The sequence below is a fragment of the Falco punctatus genome (assembly GCF_963210335.1).
Source record: "Falco punctatus genome assembly, chromosome: 7".
NCBI classification, from domain to species: domain Eukaryota; kingdom Metazoa; phylum Chordata; class Aves; order Falconiformes; family Falconidae; genus Falco; species Falco punctatus.
In genome coordinates, this window is record NC_137587.1 from 571290 (window position 1) to 583655 (window position 12366).

Genomic DNA, 12366 nt, shown 5'->3' on the forward strand with positions numbered 1-12366 from the left:
GTGCTGAAATGGCTGTTTACTGGCTGTTTACCAAGGGCTCCTGGCTTTGTGATCTCTGCGGGTGAGTCACGCAGTCCCTTCGGCATTGCCTCTCCTCTGCCCCAGCTCTAACTCCCTCTTGGGTCCCTGTTTATCATTATGGCAAACCCACTTGGGGTGACACATGCATGTGCCACCTCTCCCACCTGCCCCTGTTCCACCTGGGGTTTGGGGCATCTTGAAGAGCTGCCAGGGTAGTTCCCGGCCCTGCCACCCAAGTCTTTTGATGACACTAAATTTCAAGAACCCTGCCTCTCTCTCCCCATCCCTGCCTTTAACTATACCCCTTTGCTTCCCTTGCTGCCTTTTTGTTTGTGGCTTTGACTGGGGAAGGCCCATTTATCCCCAGCGAACTGAGGCATGCTAAGCTGTACCTGCCAGGGGCTAAGCCTGCCCCACCCCCCGCCACAGCTCCTGGTGATGCTCACAGTGTGGGTGAAGCTCTTGGGCAAGAAATGGGTCTCCTTGTCAGTTCTGCCCTTGCACCCTCAAACACCCATGGCTTTCTTATGTCAGATACACCCACCGCCAGCGCAGTCCCACAGTGAGGTCCTTGCTGTTACATCATGAATACCCAAATGTCCCACCTGGCTGTAGACCCTGGCAAAGGTCCGGCTTAGTCCTCCACCCAGCCATGGTTCTCTGGGGCACTGGGGGCCTTCACCCAGTGACGTATAGCAACCCCACAGGTAATGCTCTTGAGTCAAGGGGGAGGACACCAGTCCTTCCACACCAGCCATCCTGTCTCCAGGTACCTGCCCCTCCACTCTCTTGCCTCCCACTCAGGCACCACGCCGGGTCTGTTAGCAGAGGTGCTTGGTTTGTGACTTAGGGGGTGGGTTAGTTTGTTGGGCTCAGCTTGCTTTTTCTCGTTACATTTATTAACTGATTGCACAAGACACTTGCAGAAGAACCCCGGTGGCCAGCTCTTGCAGGCCAGCACGGAGGCTGTGCACGGCTTTGTCTGATGGTATTTTTTGTTCTTGTCCAGCTGCTGATGGGGTATGTTTCTGCATTTTTTGTTCTGGCCCAGCTGCTGATGAGGTATGTTTCCGCACTCAGCCTCTGGGCTGTACTGAAGCATTCAAAGAATGCAGGTAACAGCTGCAGATGTGGCCATTTAAAAGCCCTTTTGGTTTTGCAGGTTGGGAGTGTCCCTTTTTACAGGAAACAGGAGTAATTTCTTGGAATTATCCCTTCAAGGGAGGAAACTAACTAGCAGGAGAGAAGCACTGACAAAATCCGTGCCCATGCTGTACCACAGTGTTAGCACCGACAGGAGTCAGCATGCGATTTTTTCCTAAATGTTTTAAAAGACAGAACTGTTGGTAGCCGTGGCAATAGGAACTGCACGCACTAACACGCTGACCTCCTTAATTGTAATTAATATGTTCTGCATCTTCCCTGTGTCTGGGTTTTCCTCCTTACCCAGTCATTATCTGTAGGTAAGTGAAGGGATTAGCATCCAATTGCACCTTTTCCCCAGCCCTTCCGATTATCACAAAGGTACAGGAGACCTGGGCAGCTCACTGAGGTAAGTCAGCCCACAGGAACCTAAGGAAAGCAGCAGTGGGATTTTCAACCGCTCAGGCACGTGAGTGCTCCGACAGTCCTGTTGGGTGAGTGCCACTGAGCAAGCAGAAGCTAATGGGATGGTTAGCAGCAGCATTTCACGCTGTTCTGCAGCCCCAAGAGTGATCAAATGAAAGATTATTGCCAGCAGTCTGAGGGAAGCAAGCTATTTGTTTGTGGGACTACAGGTTGCACCACATGAATGACAGGAAGCGTTTCTGCCACAGCAGATACAGGAGACCGTGGGTGGCAGAGCAGAACTCCCTTCTGAGAAACCCCTTGCCAAAACCTGTTCACATGCGAAGCTCTGCTGTGTATGTGCAACATCCCACCACCTTCCTAGAGCGATAATGCTGCCGAGGGGGCTATTGGAGCCTCATTTCCAGCAGGGCTGGTCTCCTCATGCCCATCATGGTACGCTGGCCAACAGGTGCCCATGGGTGAGAGCTGTGTGTCTTTCTGGCCATTGAAATGTTGTACCTTTGAACTCCTCCTGAGAGTCTGTCCCTTGCAGGGTTCCCACTGAAGCCCAGCACAGTGGCAGTGTTCCCCAGCACTCCTCCCACCCCTCCAGCCCCTCGTGTCAAAACTCTAGCATGTCTTGTCATGTCTCCAGTTTCTTCCTCCTTGGGTCCCAAGGTCTCCTTTGCATTCCCTCCAACCCACTGCTGCTTACCCCCTTTTCTCTGTGCAGCTGCGTGTCTCACTCTGATGGCATGGCCTGATCCCAGCTGCCCTAATGCTTGTAGTATTCGTGCTTGTTCCAAATACGGCCAAATTTCCACCATTCAGACTTGAGGCTTCTGGAGGTACCACTGCAGTATGGAGGAGACGTGCGCCAAAGGGGAAAGATTAAGAAAACAGATGGTATAAAAGCAAAGGAGGAGAGAAGGAGAGAAGGAAGAAAAAAAATTATAATACCCTAATAAAAGGGAATTATAGCTATGTGGTATTGAGATGGGCAAAAGAAGGAAACGAATATTCTGGAAAGCCAGGAAGTCAATAGGAAAGAAAGGATGGCAGGAAATGGAAACAAGAAAAGAAAGGAAATCAGGAACAAAAAGGTGGTGGAGACAGACGTTTTAAATGGAGATATAGGTATATCCCTTCTCCAGCTTCTTCAAAGCAGTCTTGACGGGCTGGCCCATTAAAAAGAACAGCAACTAAAAAACCCTATTCCAGAAAACGTGATGGCATTAAATCTTGCTGCTGAGGTTCTGACCATTCTGCACTTACAGATGCCTCACATACAGAACTCACGTACACGGTGAGCTCTTTCTAGCTCCTAGATCTCTTCTTTTGCCTGCCCTTAAACACCGGGAAAAGACGGCCCCTTGCCCCCCAGCAGTATGACTTTTCCTGCCAGCTGCTGCTTATTGCACCCTTCTCTCTCTCAGCTAATAACCTGTAAATTATTTGTTAAATATATGAAATGTTTGCTCCCTCCCTATTTCCTTTCTTCTGCTGAGGCAATGGAGCATCCTTAGAGGGTGATAACTATCAGGTAAGGAGCTGCAAGTTTCTACATATATTAATACACGCTTTTAAATCTTGAGCAATTTATAGTTGTTCCTTTAATTTTGCAATTTCTGCTACACAGCTGGCTGACATCTAAAACTGTTTCAACCAGTCTTGAAAGCAAGCCATGCACCAAATTGCTCCTTGACCTGCAGTTATTTTGGTTTGTTATCTACTTCGTAAACATACGATATTGTTGTGGTTTAACTCCAGTCAGCAACTAAGTACCACAGAGCCGCTTGCTCACTCTCTCTCCGCTGCTCCAGTGGGATGGGGAGAATTGGGAAAAGGTAAACCCATGAATTGAGATAAGAACAGTGTAATAACTGAAATAAAGTAAATAATAATAACAATAATAAATAATAATAATAATAATAAGTAGTAGTAGTTAGAAAATCCTTTGTAGATCCTTACCAAATATCTTTTCTGGTCACTCTTAAGCTCTGGTCCATGATCTCTGCTGCTGCAGGAGTTGATGGTCTGTAACCCGCAAGCTGGTTACAGGTATGGGAGGAAGCACCGTACTGGTCATACTGCCCTCGTGCTGGTTTCCAGTTCATGAGGAGGTGGTGAACTTGCATGTAGTCTGCAGAAATGTGAACAGCAATTCAGAAAACTTTGGGAACCTCTCTTCTAGTGTACTGTACTCCTGGGAAACCTCCAAGAACAGACAACAACACACAGTAAGGCAACTCCAGGCACAGAGGGCTTTCTCACTGTACAGGTAACCATTGGGGACGGTAAATTTGCAACGTACATTGCGTAATATCTAAGAGATCTAAAACAGAGTGTAAATCTCCATCTGAATTAGGTTGCTCTAAGACTGGTATGGTAAGTGCTGGGCTTTATCCAGTGCATCAGCAGCTGCAACGTGGAAGAAACATAGACAAGCATTTAACTGTGAGTGCAGCAATGTGAAAAGCCATTAGTGATGCCAGTCTCTCTACTGGGAAAGTAATGCCTTTCAGCATTAGAGCTGCATAATAGTTATATGCTAGGTGCAAGCAAATGCTGATGCATGTATATGATGGACATAAAGCACTGTACTTTTCTCAGTATGATTGTCATGTCCTAACAGGGGTACCTTCTTGTACTTTTAAACTCCTTGGTTGAAGACTTGCTTTGAAATTAATTTCCCAGAAGATTCCATCTTTCCTGTGTCAGGGATAAGGCAACAGACAGCAGTAGTGCGCCTGCCTCCTGGGAGTTTCCTCTCCTGCTCTACATGTCCTTCCTTCACTGACCGCACTAGAAATGGTCTGAGACACCACTCGTCCTTGCAGGAAGAGGACAGAGATGAGCCAGAACGCCCATCTGACTCTGTTCCCCAGTGCTGTTTTTTTAAGTACCTGTATGTCTGAGAGCAGTGGGGTGGTCACAGCCAGTCCTGCCTGCATTTCCAGCTTGCCAGATCAATCCCAAGCTCATTTTGGCAAGCACGTACAAGGCATTTAGGGGGCACTGGCTATCAGCAGTTTCAGTCCAGTCCAAGACTGAAACCACAAAGCTGTATTTGGACACATTGAAAAATACTGTCACGGAGCACTGTTTCTCCACAGCCTGTCTGCTGTCAGACATAATACAAGTACCTTTGCCAAGCAATTGGTGCTTCCACAAACTGAGATGCAGTGTAAGAAACCTAAGCATTCGAGGAAGTACGAGGTGTAGTGAGCACTAAAGGACAAGAGCAGTGTGCTGTTTGCTGCCGGGGCAACTATAGTTAGACCTTTGAAGCAGACAGTAGGTTATTTTGCTTCATCTAGCCTTAAATTACTAAAATATGAAATGTAAAGAAATAGAATCGTTCTATTCAAAGCCTCTCCTTGCCATTCTACAAATTGAGACCATCCAGCTTGAAACGTTCAGATTTCAAATTAATTAACACTAGTTCAGTTGTTAGCGAGAGCCTTGGAGTTTTCTTTCTTTATGGCTTTCCCTGTGGAGTCACTCAGGTGGGAGCAGAACAAGTGGATTTAGCTGAAGGCCATACAGATCATTCCTAGGATGGCCAGGTGTGCGTATAATGGGGAATTAACTTTAAGACCTGGAAGTCTGTATGCAGAATCCACCTGTTCTTCTCCACAGGTTTCCTTGAGGACAGGGAATCTCAACTTACTGAAGATGCATCACCTTTAGAGGGATTTCTAGGTGAGCGTCATGATTTATGCTAATGATCCTCTGAACCAGTCAGCCTTGGGAAATCTGGCCTGCTCTAATAGCAAGTACACTGATATTTTCAGTGTCCCTGCGGCAGGTCTTCCAAGGTCAGGCAGGTCTTCTTTTCTGATGAGGCTAAAAAAAAAAAAAAAAAAAAAAAAAATTGTTCTCTAAATTAAGCTGCAAGAGGAGTTCTCCAGGATGCAGCTCAGGGTGTCTGTGACCTGAGACCAGAAGATGCTCTTGCACTGCGGGTGTGGGCTGAGCTACTGTTCATGCTGGAGATGCAGGTGCTGTAACACAGCCCGCTGTCACCGCAGCTGCAGGTTTGTTACTCGTTCGCTGTGAGGATGGTAATTTCCACCGGGTACGTCTGGAGATGTTGATGTGCTCCACCGTTCACACTCTTGGACTGAGCAAAAGCTCTGCGAAACAAATCTGAAGGCCTGGATGCTGCGTTCCATGCACCCCGGCGCGGGTCCCGCGCAGCTGCCGGGCTCAGGTGCCTTTCTCCGGAAAACGCGCGACAGCCCGGCCCGCTCCCGCCGCCCGCCCGGCGCCCTCGCCCGGGGCCAGGTTCGGGGAGCGCCGCCCCGGGTCCCGCCGCCCCCCGTGCCTGCGGCCCCTCACCGCTGCGGCGGGGCGGCCGCTGCCGCGGGGCTGGGGGCGGCCGGGCGGGGCGCCCCGAGGTGAGGGCCCCGAGGTGAGGGCCTCGCCGCTGGGCGGGCGGGCCGCGGCCCGGCGCGGGGAGGTGGGTGGGGCCTCCGGTCACTTTATACAACAACTTGTCGCGGGCTGCGCGGAGCAGCCGCTGCGGACATGTCGCAGGAGGCGCTGCCCGTGGAGGTGCCGGCAGCGCTCTACGGCAGGGTCCCCGGCAAGGCCTCGCTGCCGCCGGGCGCCAAGGCGCGGCAGGTAAGAGGGCGGCTGCGAAGGGCTGCGCGGGGGGCGGCGGGAGCGGACCCCGCCCGGGGGCTCTCGCCGTGCCCGGTGCCACCGGCGCCGCCCTGCCCGCCCGAGCCTGTGGCGCTCCGCTGCGGCATGAGGTCCCGGCCCCACGGGCCGCCGGAGGGGAGCCGGCGTGGCCAGGGGGCAGCAGGGATGGGGAAGGTGGAAGAAACGGACGGGGCAGGGGGCGCTTTCCAGGGGACTGAACTGCCAGCCTCAATCCAGACTCAGACTTAAAAACTTTTTCTTCCATAAGTAAATGCTACTTCTGTTAAAAACTTGAATATTTATGTATTGACAGCAAAATTGATGCGACAACCTCAGCTTTGGTTACTGGAAAAGGCATAAGGCCAGGACAGAGAATAGGGATAGGGAGTTGAATTTTATTTCCACGCTCCCGGTTTTGTTCTGGATTTTCCATTTTGCTTTGCATTCTCTGGGTCATTGCGAAGCTTGTTTGACTTCACGCGTAGCGTGTTACACATTGCTTTGCGTGCCCTTCGCCTGGACCAAGGCACGTTGCTTTAGGAAGTACTCTGGAAACAGAAACAGAATGCTTTTGACACTTTTTACAGGAACTGGCCTTTAATGGTGTTTCCCCGCAAAGTGTTTCAAAAGGGGGCACCCTACATTGCAGAAGTGTTCTGGAACTTCTGTTTCCTGAAAAAATGGAAACGTTAGATTTAAAATTTTGCAGTTGCAATGTGTTTCATGCTCTGTGTTTAAACCCAGATCAAGATTCTGGGATTTTTTTTTTTAAACTGAGAAATACCCCCAAGAGTGGGAGCAGATTGGCAAAAGATCACATTTGAAACAAAAAACAAACCTTTTTTTGCAAGATGGATGCAGAGGCAGCTTTTGGGTATCTCGCAGCTGAAATGGCTTTTCCTTCATAGACTTGTTTAAAGGGCACACCTGATGTGGATTTTGTGGAGCGTGTGCTGAGCCACATGGGGGTTTGCTCATTACGCTGAGCACTGTAACACGGCTGGGTGTAACCAACAGTTGTTCTAACTGGGGTTTCAGCATAAACTATTGCAAGTAGGAGTTAATTATCTATCCTGATAATGCCGCTGTTGTTGTTTTAATGTCACCATTTATCATTGCTTGCTTTCTTCAGAATGAAGACTTGGACATCGATTCTCTGGGAGATGGTGAACTGCAAGAGGAAAAAGAAGAAAGCACCATACCAGGCAAAGGTGATTTCAAGGTATTGTGAACAAAAGAACTTTGAACCAAAGAAGGCTGCGGGTTTTGTTTTGCTCAAAAGGGGAAAAGGCTCAGGTAGATAAATAATGATGGCAGCAGTTTGACTGTTACAAGGGAAACGCCCTTACGTTTATTTTTGGATCATTTTGTTCCACCTTATGTTGATGATTTTCAGAACCGCTTGTTGTGTTTCTCTGTTATCTTTTATTGGGACCATGGAGAATGTCTACTGTTTTAATCCCTCACTTAGTCGTAAAAGAAATCCATTGGTGAGCGTTCTGTTCCGCGATGCCTTATGTAACTGGAAAGGCCAAAAGTAATAGTGATGCGTGTTTGGCTGTAGTGGCTTTGGCAGTGCAGTCTCTCTCCTAGCAATTTGTGGGGAGGGTGTCCTGGATTATTGAACTTTGATTGTTCATCACTTCCGTGCTCCATCATAAAAATAAACCCGTAACGAGGGATTTTGTCAAAGGAGTGATGCTTGAAAGTGCTAGAGCTATTTCTTGTGTTTGAAGTCATAGGTTTATTTTTGTTAGAAATTACTGATTTTGATAGGGGTTCTCGCTCTGCTACTTTGCTATCTGTGCAGTAAGTACAGGCATTGTTTCCTTTCTGTCAGGATTAGAGAAGTTTAAATGTGACTCATGTAACAATGTTGTCCCAAGAAGTGTCTGCTTCTGAGGCAGATAATTCTATGGAAATTTGCATTATAATCCATGCAGGAAAGTTATACCAAGACAAAATGAAGCTGAGAAGGTGCTTTACCTGGAGGTTGAAGTAATGCTGTAAACAGGCAGACAGGTGAGCTTTGTGATAAGCTAGTTACCAGGTAGTCCTGCTACAGTTTAGGCACCAAGAAATTAAAACCAATTCTTATTCATGCTTGCAGTATTTTTACTTTTTCACACACACTTCCCAAAGTTTAGTTTTTGCGTTTGCCCAGTATTGGGATTTTTATTTAAAAATAAGTGGCATTAAAAGGGTATAATGTGTTTTCTCATGATATAGTCTATCAGTCTTGGGTCTTTGTGGCATTTCATCTTGCAGATATTTAGCTTACAAAGTCATGTATCTCCAGCCTGTGGAGGTACCAAAATTCTGGACCATGTGTAGGAGGAAGAATTTTGTAAATAGTAAAAACAGACTGAAAAACAATGAACCGATGTGTCTTTGGTATGATGTCTGCTCCTTACAAGGGGTAAGGAACCTAAAATCATGGTAAGAGAAAGCAAAATGATTTGAACTCCTGGATTATAATTACCTATGATAATTATGCATATGACAGGTAAGTTCTTGTCTGCATTTCTTAATGCCACACAGTGATGTGTTTGTTTTTCCAGTATCTGCTCAGGATATAGGCTTAGATAGCTGTGAAATTTCAAGGGGACATGTGTGACAGTAGTGAACCAAAAGAATAATCTAACGTGTATGAGACCATAACCGCCTTCTTGACAGCTGTCGTCTTGCCCCTGTCTCACTGACGGGTTATTTTCCACATTTCAAAATTCCAAAAATTCATGACAATCCATTGGTGATAGACTGAGTTGTTGTTATTGCATGTGGTTACATAGTCACTGTTTTTTTTTTCCTGCTATGATTAGAATGTAGCACGCTGTCCTATGCACTTGCATGACCATGGCTTGATTACTGCAGCATATCGTGTGTTTATGTGAAGGATGCACACATGCTATTATCTTCTGCTAAGTTTCTAAAATGTAGATTTTTCATCACTGAAACTACCACAAGACTTAGTATGAGAGTCTCTACCTGCTAAGAGGAGGCATCATCTGTTAGAAACATACCACGGCATTTCCCATCAACTGCATGTGCCTTTATGCCAACATGTTGATTTTCATCTGCATTAAGAATCTATGTTATTCAGGCCTTGGCTGGTACTTTGCCCCATGCTAAAGCAGCAGGCAGAGCCAGCTCTGGTATTTCAGACATCAGTGCTTATTTTTAAGGATTGCAGCAGGTCTCATATAATAATTAATGTGAGGGAAGGGGAGGGGAAAAATTGGATGCATAGTTCTGAATTCGGTATGAGCCATGTCTTAACAAGGGTGAGATGTCTTGTACCTCGCTTCCCTGCCAGGAAGTGACTGCCCTGTAACAGAAGAGGGGCAGTCAAACTCCTGTCCTTGTGCAGAACAGCAGCTCTGGCTTCTGCTTGGTTTTGGAAGCTGGATACAGCTTCTGAGGTCATGGGAAGAGCACGGAGCTGCCACGCTGCATGGTGAGGTTAGGGGGAGGCTGCAGCTGCTGCCTCTGATACAGGTTGGACTCTGCCATGTGAACAGGAGCTGAGGTCGCAAGGCCAAGAGCCTGCTGTTGGGAGCAGCTCCAGTCCTGGTCTCAGCAGCAGCTGGAAAGGCAGGAGACAGCAACTCCTGAGCCACCCTCAGCCCCATGGTGCTTGCAGGAGTGTGGCACCAGCAGCAGCTCTGCTCAGCTGCAGAAGCCGTTCTAAGCCTAGGTGCCTCCCCTGCCACCCTGAGTGGTGGTGTGGGGTTGCCTAAAATATGGACTGCTGAAATGGCATGCATGCCTCCCACTTAAAAAGTGAACCTTGCAAAGTCAAAGGAGGCCGCTTCCCATCAGCTCATAACTTTGAAATATGGTTTGGCTTATCCACGTTTGATGTACAAGGTGTAAAACATCTGTCTGAGGTAGACCTCTAGATTGGGAATCAATAGCCAGAAGTAGAGATTTTTAGAGGGTGGTGCATGGCCTGTGGTAACATCTGCCTTAGGATGAGGCTCAAGAAATCACTAACAGCTGTCAGATGTAAACACCTATTTTATGGCTATCTGGAATCAGGTGGTGTGCTTCTCAGCCCTTAGCTGGTTAATGCTCAGTCTAGTTTCTTTCTTCCATATTTGTTCTGCTTAGGAAGGGCAGAGCAGTATAAGAGGGCTCTGTCTTTTCACGGATCTAGCTATTCCTCTAGCAGCAGTTGGAATATATATAGAAATAATTTTGAACATGCAGTTGAGTGCTCTATGTTTTCAAATGGACCTGTTTTTCAAAATCAGAAAAATCCAGTTGTTAAACATCTGGAAACACGAAAAGATGGAGGACAATGTTAACAGTACTGAAAAGTCTGTGCAACTAGCTGGAGTTATCAAACAATAGATCTGTGCTGAAGCTGGGATCCTTGTGCACTGAAACTATCCATGTTGTCTTGATAAATATTTGAATTTCTGCTTTTTGGAAATGAATTTCAAGCGCAGTCTTATTCTTTGAAAATGTCCAGAGTCCCATGATGGACACATGTATGAGGAAGCAATCATATGAAGGACACAATCCTTGCGGCCCTGCATATACCTGTCATGCTCCTGTGCACACATAGATTTTCCTCACTGAAACCAGGGTTACTGTGGCTGTGTGCGTGGTAGGAGTGTTTCCATCCAGCTGCAGGAGCTTTTCGTTCACCGATATCCAACCAAGGCTTCTGCTAATGCTGGTGAAGAGCCAGTCTGATTTGGAGAGGTTATGTTACTAACAAAAAACATGAAACATGCTGCTTGTGCAAAACAGCCAGTGGTCCCAGACCCCACAGAGCCCTGCAGCCTTTGATGGAGGTGCCACACGCAGCCCCAGCATCTGGAGGAGGCGAAGGAAGGAAGCATGAGAGTAGCTTCTTTCCGAGCATGGAACCCAGGTTTATCAAGAACATGGAAGAGCTTCAGAAACATGTTCAAACAGCAGCTGACAACACTCGGCCAATGGCTACCAGGGGCAGGGTGAGAAACAGCAAGAAAATTCCTTCCTGGCTCCTTCTCCGAGGCAGCTGTGGCTGGACGCTGGATGTGCCGCTGTGGGGTCCCCTGGCACATCCCACAGCAGTGGGGGATAGGCTCTAGCAGGCTGGGGCAGGGCTTGACTGAGTGATGTTCACAGCCTGAAGTATCCCGATTACAACTGCAAAAGAATTGAGGATGCATGATCTCTAAGGCAACCGGACCCTCAGACTGCTGAGAAATACGCTCTAGACACACTCTCGGCAGCAAAGCCTTCTTAGTTCTTTTGATTGGGTCCCTGGCTACCATCTAGTTAAATTAGCACCTGGAGAGAAGAAAGGAATGCCCTGGTAACATCCTGCGAGTGATTTCATCTCGGCAGAATGCCCCTCGGGGCCAGGAATGCAGGAGGACCTTGGTCAAGGCAGGGAAGCCGTCTTTGCCAGGAAAGGCCACTGTGCCGGTAGGTGACATAGGAGTGGACACACACATTGTTGTTGGGTGACTGCAGGAAAAACGAATGAGTAGAGAGGAAGCTCTTTTCATGGTTTTCATAGCTAACGCAATTTTTTTCAGGTTGGTCTATAGAAATGGCTTTCTATCAACCCTTGAATAAGTAAACTGATTGTCCTCAAAGTATTTTTAAGTCTTGTCTGATCTTTGCAGGATGGCTTGTGGAATAGCATGTAGTGCGGTTGCACTGGAATAGGTAATGGTACCAGCACACTGTGCCACATGATTTTCTCTGCTTCCTTATCACAATTTTTCATCCAGTGTGATAAAGGCCACCCTCCTCATGAGACCAGATGGAAGTCATTCCGCATTTCATGTAGAAAAGCAACAGCTGAGCACCTGCTTGGAGGACAGGTGCTTTTTGGTGATGGTATAGTTTTCATCACACACACTGAAGATGTATTTCAGAATCTCTGCATTATTTTTCTGATAGTGATTGCTTTAGAATAAATGCCAATCTAAAAAGGGCAGCAGTCAAGACTGAGAATGTGTTGGCTGCCCCTGGAGATTCAAGAGTAAATTCTCTCTGGATCAGTGTTGTTGGATAACTGCTCTCTGTTTTGGGAAGGCAGCTACAATATTCTGCTACCTGCTGGAACATCTATAGTAAAACACGGAGCTAACACTGAATACCAAATATGCATTGACCCAGCATACATTTGACTGT

At 47.4% G+C, this 12366-nt stretch overlaps 1 protein-coding gene across 2 annotated transcripts in view; it reads left to right on the forward strand.

Moving 5' to 3' along the window:
* The first annotated feature begins 6087 nt into the window (after nt 1–6087).
* LOC308066883 (cytosolic phospholipase A2 epsilon-like) overlaps nt 6088–12366 on the forward strand; it is a 33677-nt gene continuing 27398 nt past the window's right edge. For both annotated transcript variants that reach the window (XM_080394801.1, XM_080394802.1), the window contains exons 1-2: nt 6088–6201; nt 7355–7444. In XM_080394801.1, the coding sequence (XP_080250927.1) occupies nt 6106–6201; nt 7355–7444 (186 nt within the window). In that variant the 5' untranslated portion in view covers nt 6088–6105. The remainder of the gene's footprint in view (nt 6202–7354; nt 7445–12366) is intronic.